We start from the raw sequence: 19,901 nt of genomic DNA, 5'->3' as shown, positions 1-19,901 counted from the left end.
GGTGCTTGCACAGGGGACCTTTCCTTTCCTAATGCAATATAGCGGCCCCGTAGCGCAGAGTGGTAAAGCCGCAGTACTGCAGTACTGTGGGACTGAACTCTCTGCTCACGACCTGAGTTCGATTCTGGTGGAAGCTGGATTCAGGTAGCCGGCTCAAGGTTGACTCAGCCTTCCACCCTTCCGAGGTCGGTAAAATGAGTCCCCAGCTTGCTGGGGGGAAAGTGTAGATGACTGGGAAGGCAAGGGCAAACCACCCCATCAAAAGTCTGCCGTGAAAACATTGTGAAAGCAACGTCACCCAGAGTCGGAAACGACCGGTGCTTGCACAGGGGACCTTTCCTTTCCTTTACAGATCCTTATTTAATTAATTAATTTATATTCTGCCCTCTCCACCGAAGGCAGGCTCAGAGCAGCTCACAGACCAAGCGTCGACCCAAGCACATCCGTGTGACCGACAAGATAAGCAGCAATAAAACATAAAACATAGAAACAGTTTTAAAATATCTGCATGTGCTACAATCGGGATTTCAGGCAGCGATTGAACTCTGGTGGTTAGCCGTACTCGGAGGTCTCCGGATCGCCACAGCGTGGCAAGGTCAGGCATGGGTGGTGTTCTTATGGGCCAGTCCCGTTGCCGCAGATGTGACCATCTTGTAAATGCCTGGCGGAAGAGTGCCGTTTTGCAGGCCCACGGAACTGTGGAAGCTCTCGCAGGGCCCTAACCTCCTCCGGCAACTCGTTCCACCAGCTAGGGGCAGCAACGGAAAAGGCCCTGGCTCTTGTTGTTTTGAGCCTCACTTCTCTGGTGCTGGGGACTGTCGACAGGTTTTGAGACCCGGACCGAAGTGCTCGCTGGGGTGTATGTAGGGAAAGGCGGTCCCTAAGGTATGCAGGACCCTGGCCATATAGGGCTTTAAAGGTAATGACCAGCACCTTGATCCAAATCCGGTACCCTACCAGTAGCCAGTGCAGCGCTTTCAGCACAGGCTGAATGTGTTCCCGTAGGAGGAACTCCCCTTAGCAGCCTGGCTGCAGCGTTCTGCACTAGCTGAAGTCGCCGGATTTGGGACAAGGGCAGCCCCACGTAGAGAGCATTACAGTAATCCAGCCTCAAGGTAACCATCTCATGAATTGCCATTGCCAAGTCGTCGCGTTCGAGAAAGGGGACTGACTGCTTCGCCATCCGCAGATGGTAAAGAACCGACTTACAGAGCGATCCTAAGCAGGTTTATTCCGGATTCTACTATGGCCTATTCAGTGGAGCTTACTCCCAGGAAAGTGTCTTTAGGATTGCGGTGTTAGCAGGGGCAGCAACTACCTTTGAGAGACCAGATGTGTCTACCTTGATTCTTTCAAAAGCTTCTCTCTACAGAGAGGTTTCCTGAGAGTGCGTTTTGAACCACTACTGGACTAGAGGAAGCCAAAGATGTACGTTGCTTGCATTTAAAAAACACCACTTTGAGGGCTGGGTGGAAACGGGGTAAGGCAATCTCAAGTCAGTCCATGGGGGGGGGGGATGGGGTGGAGTTGAGCCTTTTCACATTGGGATTCGCTGCGGAGAAGGTGGAGAATCTCTCTGCTTTGTAGTGGCTGCCTTCCCCTCTACCTCAAAGCTATTCCTCCCATGTGCCCTTTTCCGCCTTTCCCGGAGCCGTCATAAAGTCCCTTTGGTTTTGTTAATGACCCCCATCGCATGAATGCGAATGGCCACAGAGGCGTGGAACAGAGCAGATGCGCCCTGGTCCAAAGGCCTCGGCACACTTTGCAGCTTCCTGTGAGTCGCATGGCATCACCGTGGCTCAAGAGGGGGGGGAGGTGCTTGACCTGTCTGGACTTCTCCGGGCCTCAGTGTCCGTAAAGCAGCCTTTGATGTGCCTCCCTGCCCCCCTTTCCCACACTCCTTTGGCAGTTCTCTCTTCTTTGGGGCGTGTGGGTGGCTGAGAGAGTTCTTGTTCTTTTTTTTTATTACAGGTTACCTTTTCGTTGCTGCTTTGTTGGGCTGTCCTTTGTGCATCTTCCAGCTGGTCAACCCGTGTGTTTGTGTGTGTGTGTGTGTGTCCAGGTGGGCAGCAGTGTAGGTTTGAAGCAATAGAACAAAGTCGGAGTCCAAGTAGCACCTTTAAGAAGAGCCCCGTGGCGCAGAGTGGTAAAGCTGCAGTCTGAACTCTCTGCTCACGACCTGAGTTCGATCCCGGCGGAAGCTGGGTTCAGGTAGCCAGCTCCAGGTTGGCTCAGCCTTCCGTTCTTCCGAAGTCGGTCAAATGAGTCCCCAGCTTGCTGGGGGGGAAGCGGAAATGACTGGGGAAGGCAACAGCAAACCACCCCGTAAAAAGTCTGCCATGAAAACGTTGTGAAAGCAACGTCATCCCAGAGTCGGAAACGACTGGTGCTTGCACAGGGGACTACCTTGACCTTTTAGCACCTTTAAGACCAGGAGTGGCCAAACGTGCTTAACATAAGAGCCACACAGAATAAATGTCAGTTGTTTGAGAGCCACAAGACATGAACGCAAGGGGAAGGAAGGAAGGAAGGAAAAATAGATTGCAGGAGGGGAGATGTGGAAAGAAAGCAACTTTAAATGCGTTTTCCAAGCTGCTGGCTGGCTTGGCTCAGAGAAATTGTTTAAAGAGACAAATGCCTTCTCCAAGCCAGCTGATGGGGCGGTGGGGGCTTTGAGAGCCACACAATATGTGCGAAAGAGCCACATGTGGCTCCCGAGCCACAGTTTGGCCACCCCTGTTTAAGACCAACAAAGTTTTATTCAGAATGTAAGCTTTCATGTGCATGCACACTTCATCAGACGTGTGTGTATGAGAGAGAGAATGCAGTGGAATCAATAAACCCTCCCTCCCACACGCATACACACCCAATCTTGAATTCATTTGCACACCTCTTGACTCGGAACTAGAATTCTCTCCTTGGTTCTTAGTGCCTGGAAGTTTGGTGGGCACCTAGGAGCTTGGGACCGCTAGGTTCCAGTCCAGTAGCCCCTTAGAGACCAACAAGGTTTTCTGGGTATTCGTTTGCAAGACTCAAAGCTCCCTCTGTTAGATATGGGCTGTTGTACTTCTGCATCCTGAGTGCCTTCTTTGTGATGCTCTTCCCCCTTCACACACTTAAGACTAGAATCTCTCGGCTTGACTTCGCGAACGAAGATTTAAGAAGGGTGCAGTAGTCCACGTCTGCTGCAGGCTCGCTGGTGGCTGACAAGACCAATGCGGGACAGGCAGATCCAGCCACAGTGGCTGCAGGGAAAAGTCTGGTTTGTGGTTGGGGCTGTAGCAGTGCGATTCTTCCTCAATCTCCTTTTGTCCTCAAGACCAGCTATGCGTGCGTTCTCAAAGGAAGAGACAGCCTGGTGGATGGTGTGCCTCCATGCTTTGCGATCTGAGGCTAGGTCAGACCACTGGTGATGGTTGATGCGACAGGTGCCAAGGGACTAGAATAGAAGGACTCGAATTGCCATTCTGACTTGTGTCTGATGAAGGAAGCTTTGGCTCGATTGCTCATACCTTGAAAGTTTTGTTGGTCCTAAAGGTGTCCTATTGCACACCGGCATGGCCATTCTCTGAAACTTATCTTCAGTGGAGTTTGGAGTAATTCCTTCCGTTCGTGCTGGGCGTTAGCGTTTTAATCCTGGTTCTTAAGCATTTTGCACTTCAGTTTTTTCCCAGCCTTGTCCTGGGGACTCGAGCATGGAAAGAAGGTTGTTTGATTCACAAGCAGTAATGGTATGTATTTGTTTAGCTGTAGCCCCCTTTTCTCTCTTGGGCTCCAGGCAAATTACCCAGCGTTAGTCAATACAATCCATGAGTGGGACGTTCCGTCAACAGAGTGATAGGAATTAGGGTTGTGGAACCAAAATAGAAATCTAAAATCAGAACTGCAGCATAAGTATTAAGGTGACATATTAAGGGCATTAGAGAAGCCATGTCCGATCAGGCCAACCGTCCATGTAGTCCAGTGCTCTGTATGATGCGGTGGCCAAAACCCAGGTGCCATCAGGAGGTTTACCAGCGAGCCTGGAGCTCCAGAAGCCTTTTCACTGTGGCCCCCCCAAGCACCAAGAAAGCAGAGCATCTGTGTCCCTGACAAAGCGTTCTATCTATCCCTTGTGGCTAACAGGCTCTGATGGACCTCTGCTCCATATGTTACCTGATCCCCTCTTGAAGCTGTCTATGCTTGTAGCTGTCACCACTTGTGGCAGTGAATTCCACAGGCTAATTTCTTTTTGGGTGAAGAAAGACTTTCTTTTATCCGTTTTAAGCCTGCTGCTCATTAATTTCACAGAGTGCCTTGGAGTTCTTGTATTATGAAAAAGAGAGGAAACTTCTTTCTCTGCCTTTCTCTATCCCATGCATAATTTTGCAAACCTCTTATCACGTCACTTCTCGGTTGTCATTTCTCCCAGCCAAACCTGTTTAACCTCTCTTTCATAGCGAAAGGTGTTCCATCCCCTTAATCGTTTTAGTTGCCCTTTTCTACTCCTTTTCCAGTGCTATGTCTTCTTTGACTCACGGTGACACGTCTACTGGTTCATCCTTGACCAGTTCCACACTAGACCTTTAATCCTGGTTCAGCTCTGTCCCCAAACTGACATTCTACGCTCCAACCATGGAATCATATAAATCATACAAAGGTTAAAACGCTTGCGGCTCTTTAGCTTGGAGAAACGTCGACTGCGGGGTGACATGATAGAGGTTGACAAGATTATGCATGGGATGGAGAAAGTAGACAAAGAAGTCCTTTTCTCCCTTTCTCACAATACAAGAACTCGTGGGCATTCGATGAAATTGCTGAGCAGACAGGTTAAAACGGATAAAAGGAAGTCCTTCTTCACCCAAAGAGTGATTAACATGTGGAATTCACTGCCACAGGAGGTGGTGGCGGCTACAAGCATAGACAGCTTTAAGAGGGGATTGGATAAAAATATGGAGCAGAGGTTCATCAGTGGCTGTTAGCCACAGTATGTATATGTGTGTGTGTGTATACACACACACATATATTGGCCACTGTGTGACATAGAGTGTTGGACTGGATGGACCATTGGCCTGATCCAGCAGGGCTTCTCTTATGTTCTTAACTCTAGGAGTTTATGATTCTAGTGTAGAAAATCAGTTTGGGGACAGGGCTGGACCAGGATTAAAGGTCTAGTGCGGATGCAGGATTCATAACTTGCCCACCCCAGAAACAAGCAGCAGCTGACCATCTCCAGAAGGTACTAAGGTGAATTCAGCACCAGCTGCCAAGAATAGGTGTCTGGAAGCAGCAAGCAATGCTGCTGAGCCCAGGTTTCAGTAGTTGACCATGATTTTTAAGCTGCATGCCTTTCCAGGTCAGTCCCTCAGGGTGGCACTATTGAGATTCAAAACTGAACTTTTTGTTCAAGATGTGCAACTAGTTAAGACCCATGACTCCGAGCTATCGAAATCTTTTTGAATGCAGTGTTGTACTTTGGTATTTGTCTCGGTCCTGGGACAAGTGAGTCGACATAAGAAAAGAGAAGCCATGTTGGATCAGGCCAATGGCCCCTCCAGTTCAACACTCTGTGTCACAGAAGAACATAAGAGAAGCCATGTTGGATCAGGCCAGTAGCCCATCCGGTCTAACACTCTGTGTCACAGAAGAACATAAGAGAAGCCATGTTGGATCAGGCCAATGGCCCCTCCAATCCAACACTCTGTGTCACAGAAGAACATAAGAGAAGCCATGTTGGATCAGGCCAATGGCCCCTCCAGTCCAACACTCTGTGTCACAGAAGAACATAAGAGAAGCCCTGTTGGATCAGGCCAATGGCCCATCCAGTCCAACACTCTGTGTTGCACAGTGGCCAAAAAACCAGGTACCACCGGAAGGTCCATCAGTGGGTCCAGACGCTAGAAGCCCTCCCACAGTGCCCCCCAAGCACCAAGATCACAGAGCATCACTTGCCCCAGACAGAGAGTTCCAACAATACGCTAATAGCCACTAATGGATCTCTGCTCCAGATGTTTATCCAATCCCCTCTTGAAGCTGTCCATGCTTGCAGCCGCCACCACCTCCTGTGGCAGTGAATTCCACATGTTAATCACCCTTTGGGTGAAGAAGGACTTCCTTTTATCCGTTCTAACCTAACTGCTCAGCAATTTCATTGAATGCCCACGAGTTCTCGTATTGTGAGAAAGGGAGAAAAGTACTTCTTTTTCTACCTCCTCCATCCCATGCATAATCTTGTAAACCTCTATCATGTCACCCTGCAGTCGACGTTTCTCCAAGCTCAAGAGCCCCGAGCGTTTTAACCTTTCTTCGCAGGGAAAGTGTTCAGCATTCTGTCAATGACAGATATTGCGCCTAGAGCAACTGTCAGCATGGAAAACAGCATCCTTGCATGGAGCAGAGGTTGTTCCTAGGCCTTTGCTGAAAAATGGAGAATGACAACAGGAGCTCATAAGCTGGGCTAGCTAGACTTGAGTCTAGTAACATCTTAAGAGACCAATAAGCATTTCAGATATAAGCTTCCGAGACTCAGGTTTCCCCTGATCAGGTCTGTGTCCTTCAGAAGGGATCCCCTTGCCTTGAGGGCCAGTTTGGTGTAGTGGTTAAATGCGTGGACTCTTATCTGGGAGAACTGGGTTTGATTCCCCACTCCTCCCCTTGCAGCTGCTGGAATGGCCTTGGGTCAGCCATAGTGGTAAGTGGGTGGACTCTTATCTGGGAGAACCGGGTTTGATTCCCCACTCCTCCCCTTGCAGCTGCTGGAATGGCCTTGGGTCAGCCATAGTGGTAAGTGGGTGGACTCTTATCTGGGAGAACTGGGTTTGATTACCCACTCCTCCACTTGCAGCTGCTGGAATGGCCTTGGGTCAGCCATAGTGGTAAGTGGGTGGACTCTTATCTGGGAGAACTGGGTTTGATTCCCCACTCCTCCCCTTGCAGCTGCTGGAATGGCCTTGGCCAGCCATAGTGGTAAGTGGGTGGACTCTTATCTGGGAGAACCGGGGTTGATTCCCCACTCCTCCCCTTGCAGCTGCTGGAATGGCCTTGGGTCAGCCATAGTGGTAAGTGGGTGGACTCTTATCTGGGAGAACCGGGTTTGATTCCCCACTCCTCCCCTTGCAGCTGCTGGAATGGCCTTGGGTCAGCCATAGTGGTAAGTGGGTGGACTCTTATCTGGGAGAACTGGGTTTGATTCCCCACTCCTCCCCTTGCAGCTGCTGAAATGGCCTTGGGTCAGCCATAGTGGTAAGTGGGTGGACTCTTATCTGGGAGAACTGGGTTTGATTCCCCACTCCTCCCCTTGCAGCTGCTGGAATGGCCTTGGGTCAGCCATAGTGGTAAGTGGGTGGACTCTTATCTGGGAGAACTGGGTTTGATTCCCCACTCCTCCCCTTGCAGCTGCTGGAATGGCCTTGGGCGAGCAATAGCTCTGGCAGAGGTTGTCCTTGAAAGGGCAGCTGCTGTGAAAGCCCTCTCAGTCCCACCCACCTCACAGGGTGTTTGTTGTGGGGGGATAAGAGATTGTAAGCCGCTCTGAGTCTCTGATCCAGAGAGAAGGGCAGGGTATAAATCTGCAATTCTTCTTCTTCTTGTGAGGCGTAACTGATTTTAAAAGCGCTCCCAGCCAGAAGCGGAGCTGGATCTAGAAGCCGCCTCCGTTCTACAGTGTCCGTGGAGGAAATTTCTGCAATGAAATGTGGTGCTCCATGTCAGTAGGACCGGACATTCCTGCATTTATGCCTTTGGACTCATGCCTGGCTGTACAGTCACTCCAGGGTTCGGTGACGCCCTGTTCCTTGTTTGCTTGGCGCCTGCGATAAACAGTGCAACCGTAAGAAAGTAAGAAGAGCCCTGCTGGATCAGACCGCTAGTCCCATCTAGTCCAGCATCCTGTTCGCACAGCGGACAACCAGAAAAGAGCAAGTGTCCAGGAGCACTTGAAAGACTTAACAGAATTTGTGTCTGGGTATGAGCATCATCAACGACTTCAGATACGCAAATGACACCGCTCTAATGGCAGAAAGTGAGGAGGACATAAAGAACCTCTTGTTGAGGGTGAAAGAGGAGAGCACAAAAGTAGGCTTGAAACTCAACATCAGAAAAACTTAGATCATGGCCTCCGGCTCCATCACACCTTGACAAATAGAAGGGGAAGCCATGGAAGTAGTGACAGACTTCACATTTCTGGGATCCAAGATCACTGCAGATGGTGACTGTAGCCAAAGATGTTTGCTCCTTGGGAGGACAGCTATGGCGAACCTGGGTGGTATAATAAAAAGTAGAGACATCACCCTGCCCACAAAAGTCGGTATTGTCAAAGCAATGGTATTCCCAGTAGTAATGTATGGCTGTGAGAGCTGGACCATAAGGAAGGCCGAGCACAGAAGAATAGATGCTTTTGAGCTGCGGTGCTGGAGAAGACTCTTGAGAGTCCCTTGGACTGCAAGAAGAACCAATCAGTCAGTCCTAAGGGAAATCAACCCCGACTGTTCCCTGGAAGGTCAGATGCTGAAGCTGAAGCTCCAATCCTTTGGCCACCCAATGAGAAGGGAGCATTCACTGGAGAAGACCCTGATGCTGGGAAAGACAGAAGGCAAAAGAAGAAGGGGACGGCAAAAGAGGAGATGGCTGGACAGCGTTACTGATGTAACAAACACGAATTTGGGCAGCCGCCCTGAGCCTGCCTCGGCGGGGAGGGCGGGGTATAAATAAAATTTTATTGTTATTATTATTATGGTGGAAGACAGGAGGGCCTGGCATGACTTTGTCCATGGGGTCGCAAAGAGTCAGACTCGACTGTGCGACTGAACAACAAATGAGCATGAGCAGTGACTCGTGGAAGCTCATACTCTGCCACGCCTTTTGTTAGTCCTTAGGGTGCTTCTGCTGCTACAAGCAACTAACACGGCCACCCATCTTGATCTGTCAGTGACCAACAACAGGGCATAGAAGCCAAGGCCTTCTCCTAATGTTGCCTCGTGGCTCTGGGATTCAGAGGTTTAAAAAGGTAAAGGTAGGCCCCTGTGCAAGCACCAGTCGTTTCCGACTCTGGGGTGACATTGTATCATGACGTTTTCACGGCAGACTTTTTTACGGGGTGGTTTGCCCTCGCCTTCCCCAGTCATCTACACTTTCCCCCCAGCAAGCTGGGGACTCATTTTACCGACCTCAGAAAGATGGAAGGCTGAGTCAACCTGGAGCCAGCTACCTGAACCCAGCTTCCGCCAGGACCGAACTCAGGTTGTGAGCAGAGGGCTCGGAGTGCAGTACTTAAACTGAGATGCTTAAAGTGAGAGAGAGCTGCCACCGGACATCAGCTAGAGTTGCCGGTGACCGACTGTCTGAAAAGCAGAACCGCCGACATAGTAATGGTACAGCACCGTGGAATAGTTTTTAAATGTTAATTGTATTAACGTTTTATAGATTTTATTGACTTATTGTTTTAAATCGTGCAAACGACTGCTGTAAGCCGCCCTGAGTCCGCTTGCAGAGAGGGCGGGATAAAAGTCTAATGTAAATAAATAAATAAAATAAAAATACTGCAGCTTTACCACGCCACTGAGGATGTTCTCCGCAGCCGAGAACGAAACGTCTGGAAGAAAAACTTTCCCCAGTAGAACACGGCACTTGAGCCCGAAAGATTCTACAAACCCTAATGGTGTTACCAGCCGTGAAAACCTGAAATCTTTACCGCTCTGTTCTTCTGAATGTGGAGGTCCCCCTCTGTCTCGTTCTCAGTAGCCAATAGCCATTGATGGACTTGCCTCTGTCATCTAATGAGCAATGTTTTTAACAAAAGCAGCCACTGCAGGTGGAGGTAGCGTTAAAGGTATTTTTCTTTTTCCTTTATTTCCTTGTTTTTATGATGAAATGAGAGAATGCTCTTTGACCAGTGCAGTAATTGGACCAGCAAAAGAGGAATAGGCTTTTATACCCTGAGTCTCAGACTGGCTTCCAATCACCTTTCTCTTCCTCTCACCGCAATATAGCTTCAGGTGGGCGGCCGTGTTGGTGGAAAGCAGCAGAACCAAGTTTGAGCCTGGCGGTGCCTTTAAGGCCAATAATGTCTAATTCAAGGGATAAGGTTTTGTTTTGCGAGGACACTTCCTGAGAAGCAGACGTCTTGCGAGGTTGATGGGGCTGAGAGAGTTCGGAGAGAACCAGGACTGGCCCAAAGACACCCAGCAGGCTTCACGTGGAGGAGAAGTGGGCAGTCACACCCAGCTCTCTGGATTAGAGTCTTACCGCTCTTAACCACTACACCACGCTGGCCTTCGGTGACTTCCCGTTTGCGGTCTCAGGAACCCCTTGGGTCTTCCAGAGGCTTTCAGCGTCGCTGATTGAGAAGATCGGTTCTGGCAGATGGACTTCTCCAAAAGAAAGCTTTTTCTCACCTAGTGCTGGTCTTCTGGAATGTGCAGATGCAGGGAGGTGGTATGCTTGGTGAAAGAAGGAAGTACTATTCTCCCTTTCCCACAATACGAGAACTCGTGAACATTCAATGAAATTGCTGAGCAGTCGGGTTAGAACGGATAAAAGGAAGTCCTTCTTCACCCAAAGAGTGATTAACATGTGGAATTCACTGCCACAGGAGGTGGCGGCGGCTACAAGCATAGCCAGCTTCAAGAGGGGATTGGATAAAAATATGGAGCAGAGGTCCATCAGTGGCTATTAGCCACAGCGTATTGATGGAACTCTCTTTCTGGGGCAGGGATGTTCTGTATTCTTGGTGCTTTGGGGGGGGGCACAGTGGGAGGGTTTCTAGTGTCCTGGCCCCACCTGATGGCGCCTTTTGGCCATCTGTGACACTGAGTGTTGGACTGGAGGGACCACTGGCCTGATCCAACATGGCTTTTCTTATGTTCTTATGAAAAGCACTGCTTTGTATGAGCTGAATCTGCACCCTGAAATAAGAACATAAGAGAAGCCATGTTGGATCAGGCCAATGGCCCATACAGTCCAACACTCAGTGTCACACAGTGGCCAAAAGAATTATATACACACACATATACACACTGTGTCTAATAGCCACTGATGGACCTCTGCTCCATATTTTTATCTAACCCCCTCTTGAAGCTGGCTATGCTTGTAGCCACCACCACCTCCTATGGCAGTGAATTCCACGTGTTAATCACCCTTTGGGTGAAGAAGGACTTCCTTTTATCCGTTTTAGCCTGACTGCTAAGCAATTTCATTGAATGCCCACGAGTTCTTGTATTGTGAGAAAGGGAGAAAAGTACTTCTTTCTCTACTTTCTCCATCCCATGCATTATCTTGTAAACCTCTACCATGTCACCCCGCAGTCGACGTTTCTCCAAGCGAAAGAGCCCCAAGCGTTTTAACCTTTCTTCATAGGGAAAGTGTTCCAACCCTTTAAGCATTCTAGTTGGACTTTTCTGAAATATATCCCAGACTCTTGTGTAACGCAGAGACAAATCGGTTTGGAAAACGTTCCCTAAAGTTAAGAAGTTTTGGGAACCCGTAGACTTAACCCGTGCTCAGAGATCACGGAATACCCCCACCCCACCCCACCCCGCCCGCGTGCGCCTTCGTTTCTTTTTTGTACGTACTTCCAGGTTTTTTGGTATCTTCCTCAGGCTGTAAACAACCTTTAAAAACCCCGGCAAGCGACAGAAGTTTCCCTTGGAGATGAGACCTGAATCAGTGAGCTTTCTAAAGTCGGTTAACAAGTGATGTACTTAATTATTTGCATAATTGGGCGACTCGGTAGCAATGATTGTGTTTGGTTAAGTTAAGAAAAGGCTGTGTTTGAGTACAAGGGAGAAGTGGGGAGTGGGGGGGGGGAAGGCGGGCGCGAAGAGAACGGACATCTGACAGCTGCCAGTGTGTCCGGCAGCCTTTTCTGCCTCTGATTGTCTGTGCCGGTTTCCTACCCTGCCAAGCTAATGTTCCAGCGTCCCGAACAAAAGAGAGTCGAGGATTAAACATTGGATTAAAACTTCGGTGTCTTAAAGTCCTTCGTTCCCTGCCGCCTTCCACTTATTTTACATAATCCCAAACTCCGGAGGAAGGAGAGAGAGAGAAACAAAGCCGCGATTCATAAAACTTTTTGCGTGCGTGCGTGTGTGCAAAGGGTGTGTGTGTGTGGAAATCGATTGGATTAGTTTCTGCTTGGGGGAACTTAAAAATAAAACCGCTTGAAGTTAGAGGTTGCCTCTGCTGCCTGTGCGAAGTTGTCCCCGCAGGTTTTGTCCTGAAGAGCCCCGCGCAGGAGACTTTTGTGGAATTGTGTTACAATTGTGCATCGCGTTTGACCAGAGGACCTTGGAGCGTGTTAGCATTTGCTCCAAAGGTCCTCTCTGCTTTGGGCTCGCAGCCGCTCTGTGCTTGCACCTGTGTCTGCGAACAATAGATGCTCGCTTGCGGCTCTGTGTGTGTGTGTGCGATTGGACTGGGGGTTGCCTCTTCTTAAAATGCATTACCATCTTTTGTTGCTTTGCCAGGAGGATTCTTTGGTGGTAAAACAGCTGGTCCATTATTATGGATGCTTTCTGAGCAGGCAGCTTGTCCAGCGTCTAAACAAAAGTTGTGCAGCTGAGTTTCTCTCGAGTGCTCCTGAGTGTTCGGCATCAGTGACATCGGAGCTTAATTTACCGCCCCCCCTCCCCAGAAAACTTTTTGCAACCTGGAAAGAGCCTTTCTGCCACCCAGCCTGCCCTCTATGCCAAGGTCTGTTGATTTAAGGAAACTCTCCACTTTGATTTCCCCCCTCCCACAATGCGGTGGTGACTGTGGGCACCTGCTGGAGTGTTTTTAGGAAATATGTGGGATCAAGCAGGGCATTTGCCCAGCAGGGCTTCTGATTGACCATTACAGATCTGCCTGGCTGTGTAGATTTTTCAAAATGTTGTCGCGGCTGCTGATGCTACCGCAGCACAAGAATCTACGCTGTTACTCAGGTTAAGCAGTGGCCACCGTTTTGTGGCTGGCTCCGCCTCCTGTGGCCACCGTTTTGTGGCTGGCTCCACCTCCTGTGGTCACCGTTTTGTGGCTGGCTCCGCCTCCTGTGGCCACCGTTTTGTGGCTGGCTCCGCCTCCTGTGGCCACCGTTTTGTGGCTGGCTCCGCCTCCTGTGGCCACCGTTTTGTGGCTAGCTCCGCCTCCTGTGGCCATTGTTTTGTGGGTGGCTCCGCCTCCTGTGGCTGCCATTTTGTGGGTGGCTCCGCCTCCTGTGGCCGCCATTTTATGGTAGTTATTTTGTTGTTGTTCCAGATTAGCCTGCAGGCTCAAAAAAGGTTGGGGACCCCTGATGTAAATCCAGTATTTTGATATGACATTAGATCTCTTTCTTAATTGTAGGGGAGGGGAATGGCACAATAAAGCAGTTGTGGGTGAGCAGGGCAGGGGTGGAATAAGACATTTAAAGACTTCAAACTCAGTAGGAAAATCCTCAAAACTAAGGACACCTAGACCAGGAACCATAAGGACATGTTGGATCAGGCCAATGGCCCCTCCAGTCCAACACTCTGTGTCACACAGGGGCCAAAAAGCCCAGGTACTATCAGGAGGTGCATCAGTGGGGCCAGGACACTAGAAACCCTCTCACTGTGGGCCCTCCCCCAAGCACCAAGAATACAGAGCATACCTTGATGCTCTGTATTCTCAGTGTTTGGGAGGGCACAGTGGGAGGGCTTCTAGCCTCACTGGTGGGCCTCCTGATGGCACTTGCTTGTTTGTTTGTTTTTTGGCCACTGTGTGACATAGAGTGTTGGACTGGATGGGCCATTGGCCTGATCCAACAGGGCTTCTCTTATGTTCTTATGTGACACAGAGTGTTGGACTGGATGGGCCACTGGCCTGATCCAACATGGCTTCTCTTATGTTCTTCTGTGAGATAGAGTGTTGGGCTGGATGGGCCTTTGGCCTGATCCAACATGGCTTCTCTTATGTTCTTATGTGACACAGAGTGTTGGACTGGATGGGCCACTGGCCTGATCCAACATGGCTTCTCTTATGTTCTTCTGTGAGATAGAGTGTTGGACTGGATGGGCCTTTGGCCTGATCCAACATGGCTTCTGTTATGTTCTTATTTGACACAGAGTGTTGGACTGGATGGGCCACTGGCCTGATCCAACATGGCTTCTCTTATGTTCTTCTGTGACACAGAGTGTTGGACTGGATGGGCCATTGGCCTGATCCAACATGGCTTCTCTTATGTTCTTCTGTGACGCTGAGTGTTGGACTGGATGGGCCATTGGCCTGATCCAACATGGCCTCTTTTATGTTCTTCTGTGACACAGAGTGTTGGACTGGATGGGCCATTGGCCTGATCCAACAGGGCTTCTCTTATGTTCTTCTATGACGCAGAGTGTTGGACTGGATGGACCATTGGCCTGATCCAACATGGCCTCTCTTATGTTCTTCTGTGACACAGAGTGTTGGACTGGATGGGCCATTGGCCTGATCCAACATGGCTTCTCTTATGTTCTTCTGTGACGCAGAGTGTTGGACTGGATGGACCATTGGCCTGATCCAATATGGCTTCTCTTATGTTCTTCTATGACGCAGAGTGTTGGACTGGATGGGCCATTGGCCTGATCCAACAGGGCTTCTCTTATGTTCTTCTATGACGCAGAGTGTTGGACTGGATGGGCCATTGGCCTGATCCAACAGGGCTTCTCTTATGTTCTTATGTGACACAGAGTGTTGGACTGGATGGGCCATTGGCCTGATCCAACATGGCTTCTCTTATGTTCTTCTGTGACGCTGAGTGTTGGACTGGATGGGCCATTGGCCTGATCCAACAGGGCTTCTCTTATGTTCTTCTGTGAGATAGAGTGTTGGACTGGATGGGCCTTTGGCCTGATCCAACATGGCTTCTCTTATGTTCTTATGTGACACAGAGTGTTGGACTGGATGGGCCATTGGCCTGATCCAACATGGCTTCTCTTATGTTCTTCTGTGATGCTGAGTGTTGGACTGGATGGGCCATTGGCCTGTTCCAACATGGCTTCTCTTAGGTTCTTATGATAAAAATCACATGCTTTATTATCCAAAGTGTGCTGCTTGAAGTGGAACACAACAACACAAGCACCATTTGGCCTGCATGGAGCGTCTCTGGCTTCCCAGCTAGGGTCCCTTCTCTCTCGCCTGGGTTGGACTTCAGTTTGGTAAGCATCCAGCTGTGGTTAAATGACACGGAGAATCAAATCCAGGGCTAGGAAAACGCTGCAGGCTATGAAGAGCCAGCAACAGATCTCTTAGCAGGGAGGTGTTTAATGAGTAGAGCGTAAAATGTTTTTGAACACAGAAACCAGGTTGTGCCTGTTTTGCATCATGTTTGTTTATCTCCTTCGCTGGCTTTCAGCGAACCTGTGCTTGGGGGGGGGGGGGGCACCCGTGTCAAGAGCAACTTCACAAAACCCGCAAGAATAACCTGGTTTGTTTTCTCTTCTCCGCAGATTCCTGACGAATTCGACAATGGTAAGTACACTGTGTTGTTGTTCGCGTTGTTTTCATTGTGGCCTCGATGTGCTGGACTCAGGAGAGACGTGGTGGGTAGAATGCGGAGGAGGAAGAGCACTGGAAAGTTGTTTGGTGTCCTGAAAGCCAGAAATGCCAAAGCAGATACACAACACAAGGAAGGCCAGTAACTAGGGTTGCCAATTCCAGTTTGGGAAAAACATGAAGATCCAGGGGATGGAGCCCAGGTGGAATTTGGGAGAAAAGAGACTTCGCAGGGTATATTGCTCTTGACTCCACCCTCCAAGCCGCCATTTTCTTCTGAGAAACCGATCTCTATCTTGTGGGAATCAGTTGTGATTCCAGGAGATCTCCCGGCTCCAGTGTTTCATTGGATGCTCTTGAGTTCTAGCATTTTGGGAGAGGGAGAAAACTTTCTCTTGCTTTCTCTTTCTCCGCCCTGTGCGTCATTTTATAAACCTCTATCTTGTCCCGCCTTTGAGAGCCAGTTTGGTGTCATGGTTAAGTGCGTGGACTCTTATCAGGGAGAACTGGGTTTGATTCCCCACTCCCCCACTTACAGCTGCTGGAATGGCCTTGGGACAGCCATAGCTCTCTTATCTGGGAGAACCGGGTTTGATTCCCCACTCCTCCACTTGCAGCTGCTGGAATGGCCTTGGGTCAGCCTTAGCTCTCTTATCTGGGAGAACCGGGTTTGATTCCCCACTCCTCCACTTGCAGCTGCTGGAATGGCCTTGGATCAGCCATAGCTCTCTTATCTGGGAGAACCGGGTTTGATTCCCCACTCCTCCACTTGCAGCTGCTGGAATGGCCTTGGGTCAGCCAGAGCTCTCTTATCTGGGAGAAATGGGTTTGATTCCCCACTCCTCCACTTGCACCTACTGGAATGGCCTTGGGTCAGCCAGAGCTCTCTTATCTGGGAGAAATGGGTTTGATTCCCCACTCCTCCACTTGCACCTGCTGGAATGGCCTTGGGTCAGCCAGAGCTCTCTTATCTGGGAGAAATGGGTTTGATTCCCCACTCCTCCACTTGCACCTGCTGGAATGGCCTTGGGTCAGCCAAAGCTCTCTTATCTGGGAGAAATGGGTTTGATTCCCCACTCCTCCACTTGCACCTGCTGGAATGGCCTTGGGTCAGCCATAGATCTCTTATCTGGGAGAACCGGGTTTGATTCCCCACTCCTCCACTTGCAGCTGCTGGAATGGCCTTGGGTCAGCCATAGCTCTGGCACAGGTTGTCCTTGAAAGGGCAGCTGCTGTGAGAGCCCTCTCCAGCTCCACCACCTCACAGGGTGTCTGTTGTGGGGGGAGGAAGGTAAAGGAGATTGTAAGCCGCTCTGAGTCTCTGATTCAGAGAGAAAGGCGGGGTATAAATCTGCAATTCTTCTTCATCATCATCTTCTTCTTCTTCTTCTTCTGGAGCTGCAACCCCCTCTTCGTCTTCCTTGCCCTCCTCTGGACTTTCCCCAGCTCTGACTGCAATGTCCTTTGGGAGATCTGGTGACCAGAACTGTACACAGCATACCAGATGAGGCCACGCCACAGATCTATACAGGGACGTTACAATATCGGCCCGTTTGATTCGCAGTCCCTTTTCCTAACACAGAGGCTTCCTGAGAGTGGCTATTAAAGGTCAAGGTAGTGCCCTGTGCAAGCACCAGTCGACTCTGGGGTGACATTGCTTTCACGACGTTTTCATGGCAGACTTTTTGTTACGGGGTGGTTTGCCATTGCCTTCCCCAGTCACCTACATTTCCTCCACCCCCAGCAAGCTGGAGACTCCTTTTACCGACCTCGGAAAGATGGAAGGCTGAGTCAACCTGGAGCCGGCTACCTGGAGCCAGCTTCCACCAGGATCGAACTCAGGTCATGAGCAGAGAGTTCAGACTGCAGTACTGCAGCTTTACCACTCTGTGCCACAGGGCTCTATCAGTGGCTGTTAGCCACAGCTTATTGTTGGAACTCTTTGTCTGGGGCAAGTGATGCTCTGTATTCTGGTGCTTGGGTGGGGGCAGTGGGAGGGCTTCTAGCCTCACTGTTGGACCTCCTGATGGGGTTTTTTGGCCTCTTGTGTGACACAGAGTGTTGGACTGGATGGGCCACTGGCCTGATCCAACAGGGCTTCTCTTATGTTCTTCTGTGACACAGTGTTGGACTGGATGGGCCATTGGCCTGATCCAACATGGCTTCTCTTATGTTCTTCTGTGACACAGAGTGTTGGACTGGATGGGCCGTTGGCCTTTTCTAACATGGCTTCTCTTATGTTCTTCTGTGACAGAGTGTTGGACTGGAGGGGCCATTGGCCTGATCCAACATGGCTTCTCTTATGTTCTTCTGTGACACAGAGTGTTGGACTGGATGGGCCATTGGCCTGATCCAACATGGCTTCTCTTATGTTCTTAGAGCAGTTCGGCAATGAGAGTTCCTCTGTGAAACTGGTGGGAAATTGTGGTGTATGTTTTTTTCACACCAAACTACACTGATGTGCCCTGCACAGACCTCTAGACCAGGGGTCCGCAATCCCCAGGCTGTGGACCGGTTCCAGACCGTGGCCTGTTAGTAACCAGGCTGTGAGTTGTATAATTATTTCATTATATATCACCATGTAGTAAGAAGAAGATGACGACATTGGATTTATATCCTGCCCTCCACTCCAGATTTCACACCTTCTGAGCAGCTCACAATCTCCTTTCCCTTCCTCCCGCACAACAGATACCCTGTGAGGTGGGTGGGACTGAGAGGGCTCTCACAGCAGCTGCCCTTTCAAGGACAGAGTCTCAGAGCGGCCTACAATCTCCTTTCCCTTCCTCCCCCACAACAGACACCCTGTGAGGTGGGTGGGGCTGAGAGAGCTCTCCCAGAAGCTGCCCTTTCAAGGACAACCCCTGCAAGACCATTCCAACAACTGCAAGTGGAGGAGTGAGGAATCAAACCCGGTTCTCCCTGATAAGAGTCCTCACACTTCACCACCACACTGAACACTTTAGAAATAAAGTGCACAATTGTATCATCCCGAAACAATTCCCCCACTCCTGGGGCCTGTGGAAAAATTGTCTTCCCCAAATCTGGTCCCAGGTGCCAAAAAGGTTGGGGACCAGTGCTCGAGGCCCATCTTGCAAAACTGCAAGTTTATTCATTTGTGCCCCTCAGCTCCGGAGCCTTTGGCATACAACAGGGGAGCGGAATTCTGGATGCCAGGCAGGAAGAGTGGAAACCGGGAATGTTATTTCCTTGATTTGTTAAAATCGCATAGTGAGGGAATGGCAGACAGTCAAAAGTGGAGGGGTGGGGGGTGGCTGAGGCAGAAACTCGGGGGATAACCAGAGCAGATGTCCCGGTGCATCCCCCTTGCAAAGAACAGAAGGTCAGGCCGTGCTTGTGTCAGGACGGAGAGCTTAACAATGCTCCTCGGCTCCCCAGACATGCGTCCCTGGGTGTAGCTGGAGGCGAAAGGCAGTGGCCGGCGGTACGGTGGTAATGAATGGAAAGCTGAGGGGCCTTTGGTGGGGAGAGAGGCCTCCGCGTGTCCCTGGGGGAAGCGAGTCATAGGCATTCCAGATGTCCTCCGTCGCTATTCTGCTTTCAAAGAGAGAGGCAGGTGGGGCGGCAGATTTCAGGGCGGGAGGGGAGGGGAGAGTCGGGCTCTGAAGGCATCTTGATACGCCCCACGCTACACGGCGCTTTCGGCATCGCCTTGTTCCGTCCTCCTCTATTGTTGCTTCGTTGGCCGCAACGGCATACTGCCTGGGTTTGCGCCTGTCTCAAATCCAAGCCCAAACTGGGCCCGTTACTTACAGCATATGTTTGTCGCCAGCTTTGACCAAGTGAGCCGTGTTCCCTCTAAGCTGGGTTAGTGTGAGCTAGCTCAAAGTTTTTTAAACTTTTATCTGGGAGAACCGGGCTCGATTCCCCACTCCTCCGCTTGCAGCTGCTGGAACGGTCTCCCAGAGTTGTCCTCGAAGTCAAAACCTCACTTGCTTAACCTGGCTTACTTGCATCCGCAGTAAAGAATCTCTGTCAAGTTCACACTGGCCGAGGCAGGCCCTTTTTGTCTTAGCGCAGGGAAAAGGGCCCCAGAGCAAGCTAATTGAGGCAGTAGCCAAATCACCCGCTCTCAACTTTAATGCTAGAAGCTCACAATGTAGAATTTGTGCTCACAAGACTCTACACTTTAGAGGGAGTATTGCAGGTGATCCAGTAGATTATTAATCTGTAGATCTGAGTATAGCAGAGTCCTCACCAGGCGCTTTTGAATTCTTTTAGCAAGGCCATAAATGTGGTGTGTGCGTGTTCTGTTTTTTTTTTTTAAGGATGCCTTTTAGAAGTTTAATGGCCCCGTGGCGCAGAGCGTTAAAGCTGCAGTACTGCCGTCCAAGCTCTCTGCTCACGACCTGAGTTCGATCCCCGGCGGAAGCTGGGTTTTCAAGTAGCCGGCTCGAGGTTGACTCAGCCTTCCATCCTTCCGAGGTTGGTAAAATGAG

General features: G+C 50.1%; 1 protein-coding gene across 1 annotated transcript in view; it reads left to right on the top strand.

Moving 5' to 3' along the window:
* Positions 1-19,901, top strand: part of TIMM50 (translocase of inner mitochondrial membrane 50) — a 62,259-nt gene that overhangs the window by 16,504 nt on the left and 25,854 nt on the right. Inside the window, exon 4 of the mRNA XM_060257619.1 lies at positions 15,399-15,420. Coding sequence (XP_060113602.1) covers positions 15,399-15,420 — 22 coding nt within the window. The remainder of the gene's footprint in view (positions 1-15,398; positions 15,421-19,901) is intronic.

The sequence above is a fragment of the Heteronotia binoei genome, chromosome 17 (assembly GCF_032191835.1).
Source record: "Heteronotia binoei isolate CCM8104 ecotype False Entrance Well chromosome 17, APGP_CSIRO_Hbin_v1, whole genome shotgun sequence".
Taxonomy (NCBI): domain Eukaryota; kingdom Metazoa; phylum Chordata; class Lepidosauria; order Squamata; family Gekkonidae; genus Heteronotia; species Heteronotia binoei.
The sequence above is the reverse complement of the archived record's forward strand: the minus strand, read 5'-3'. Positions and strand labels throughout refer to the sequence as shown.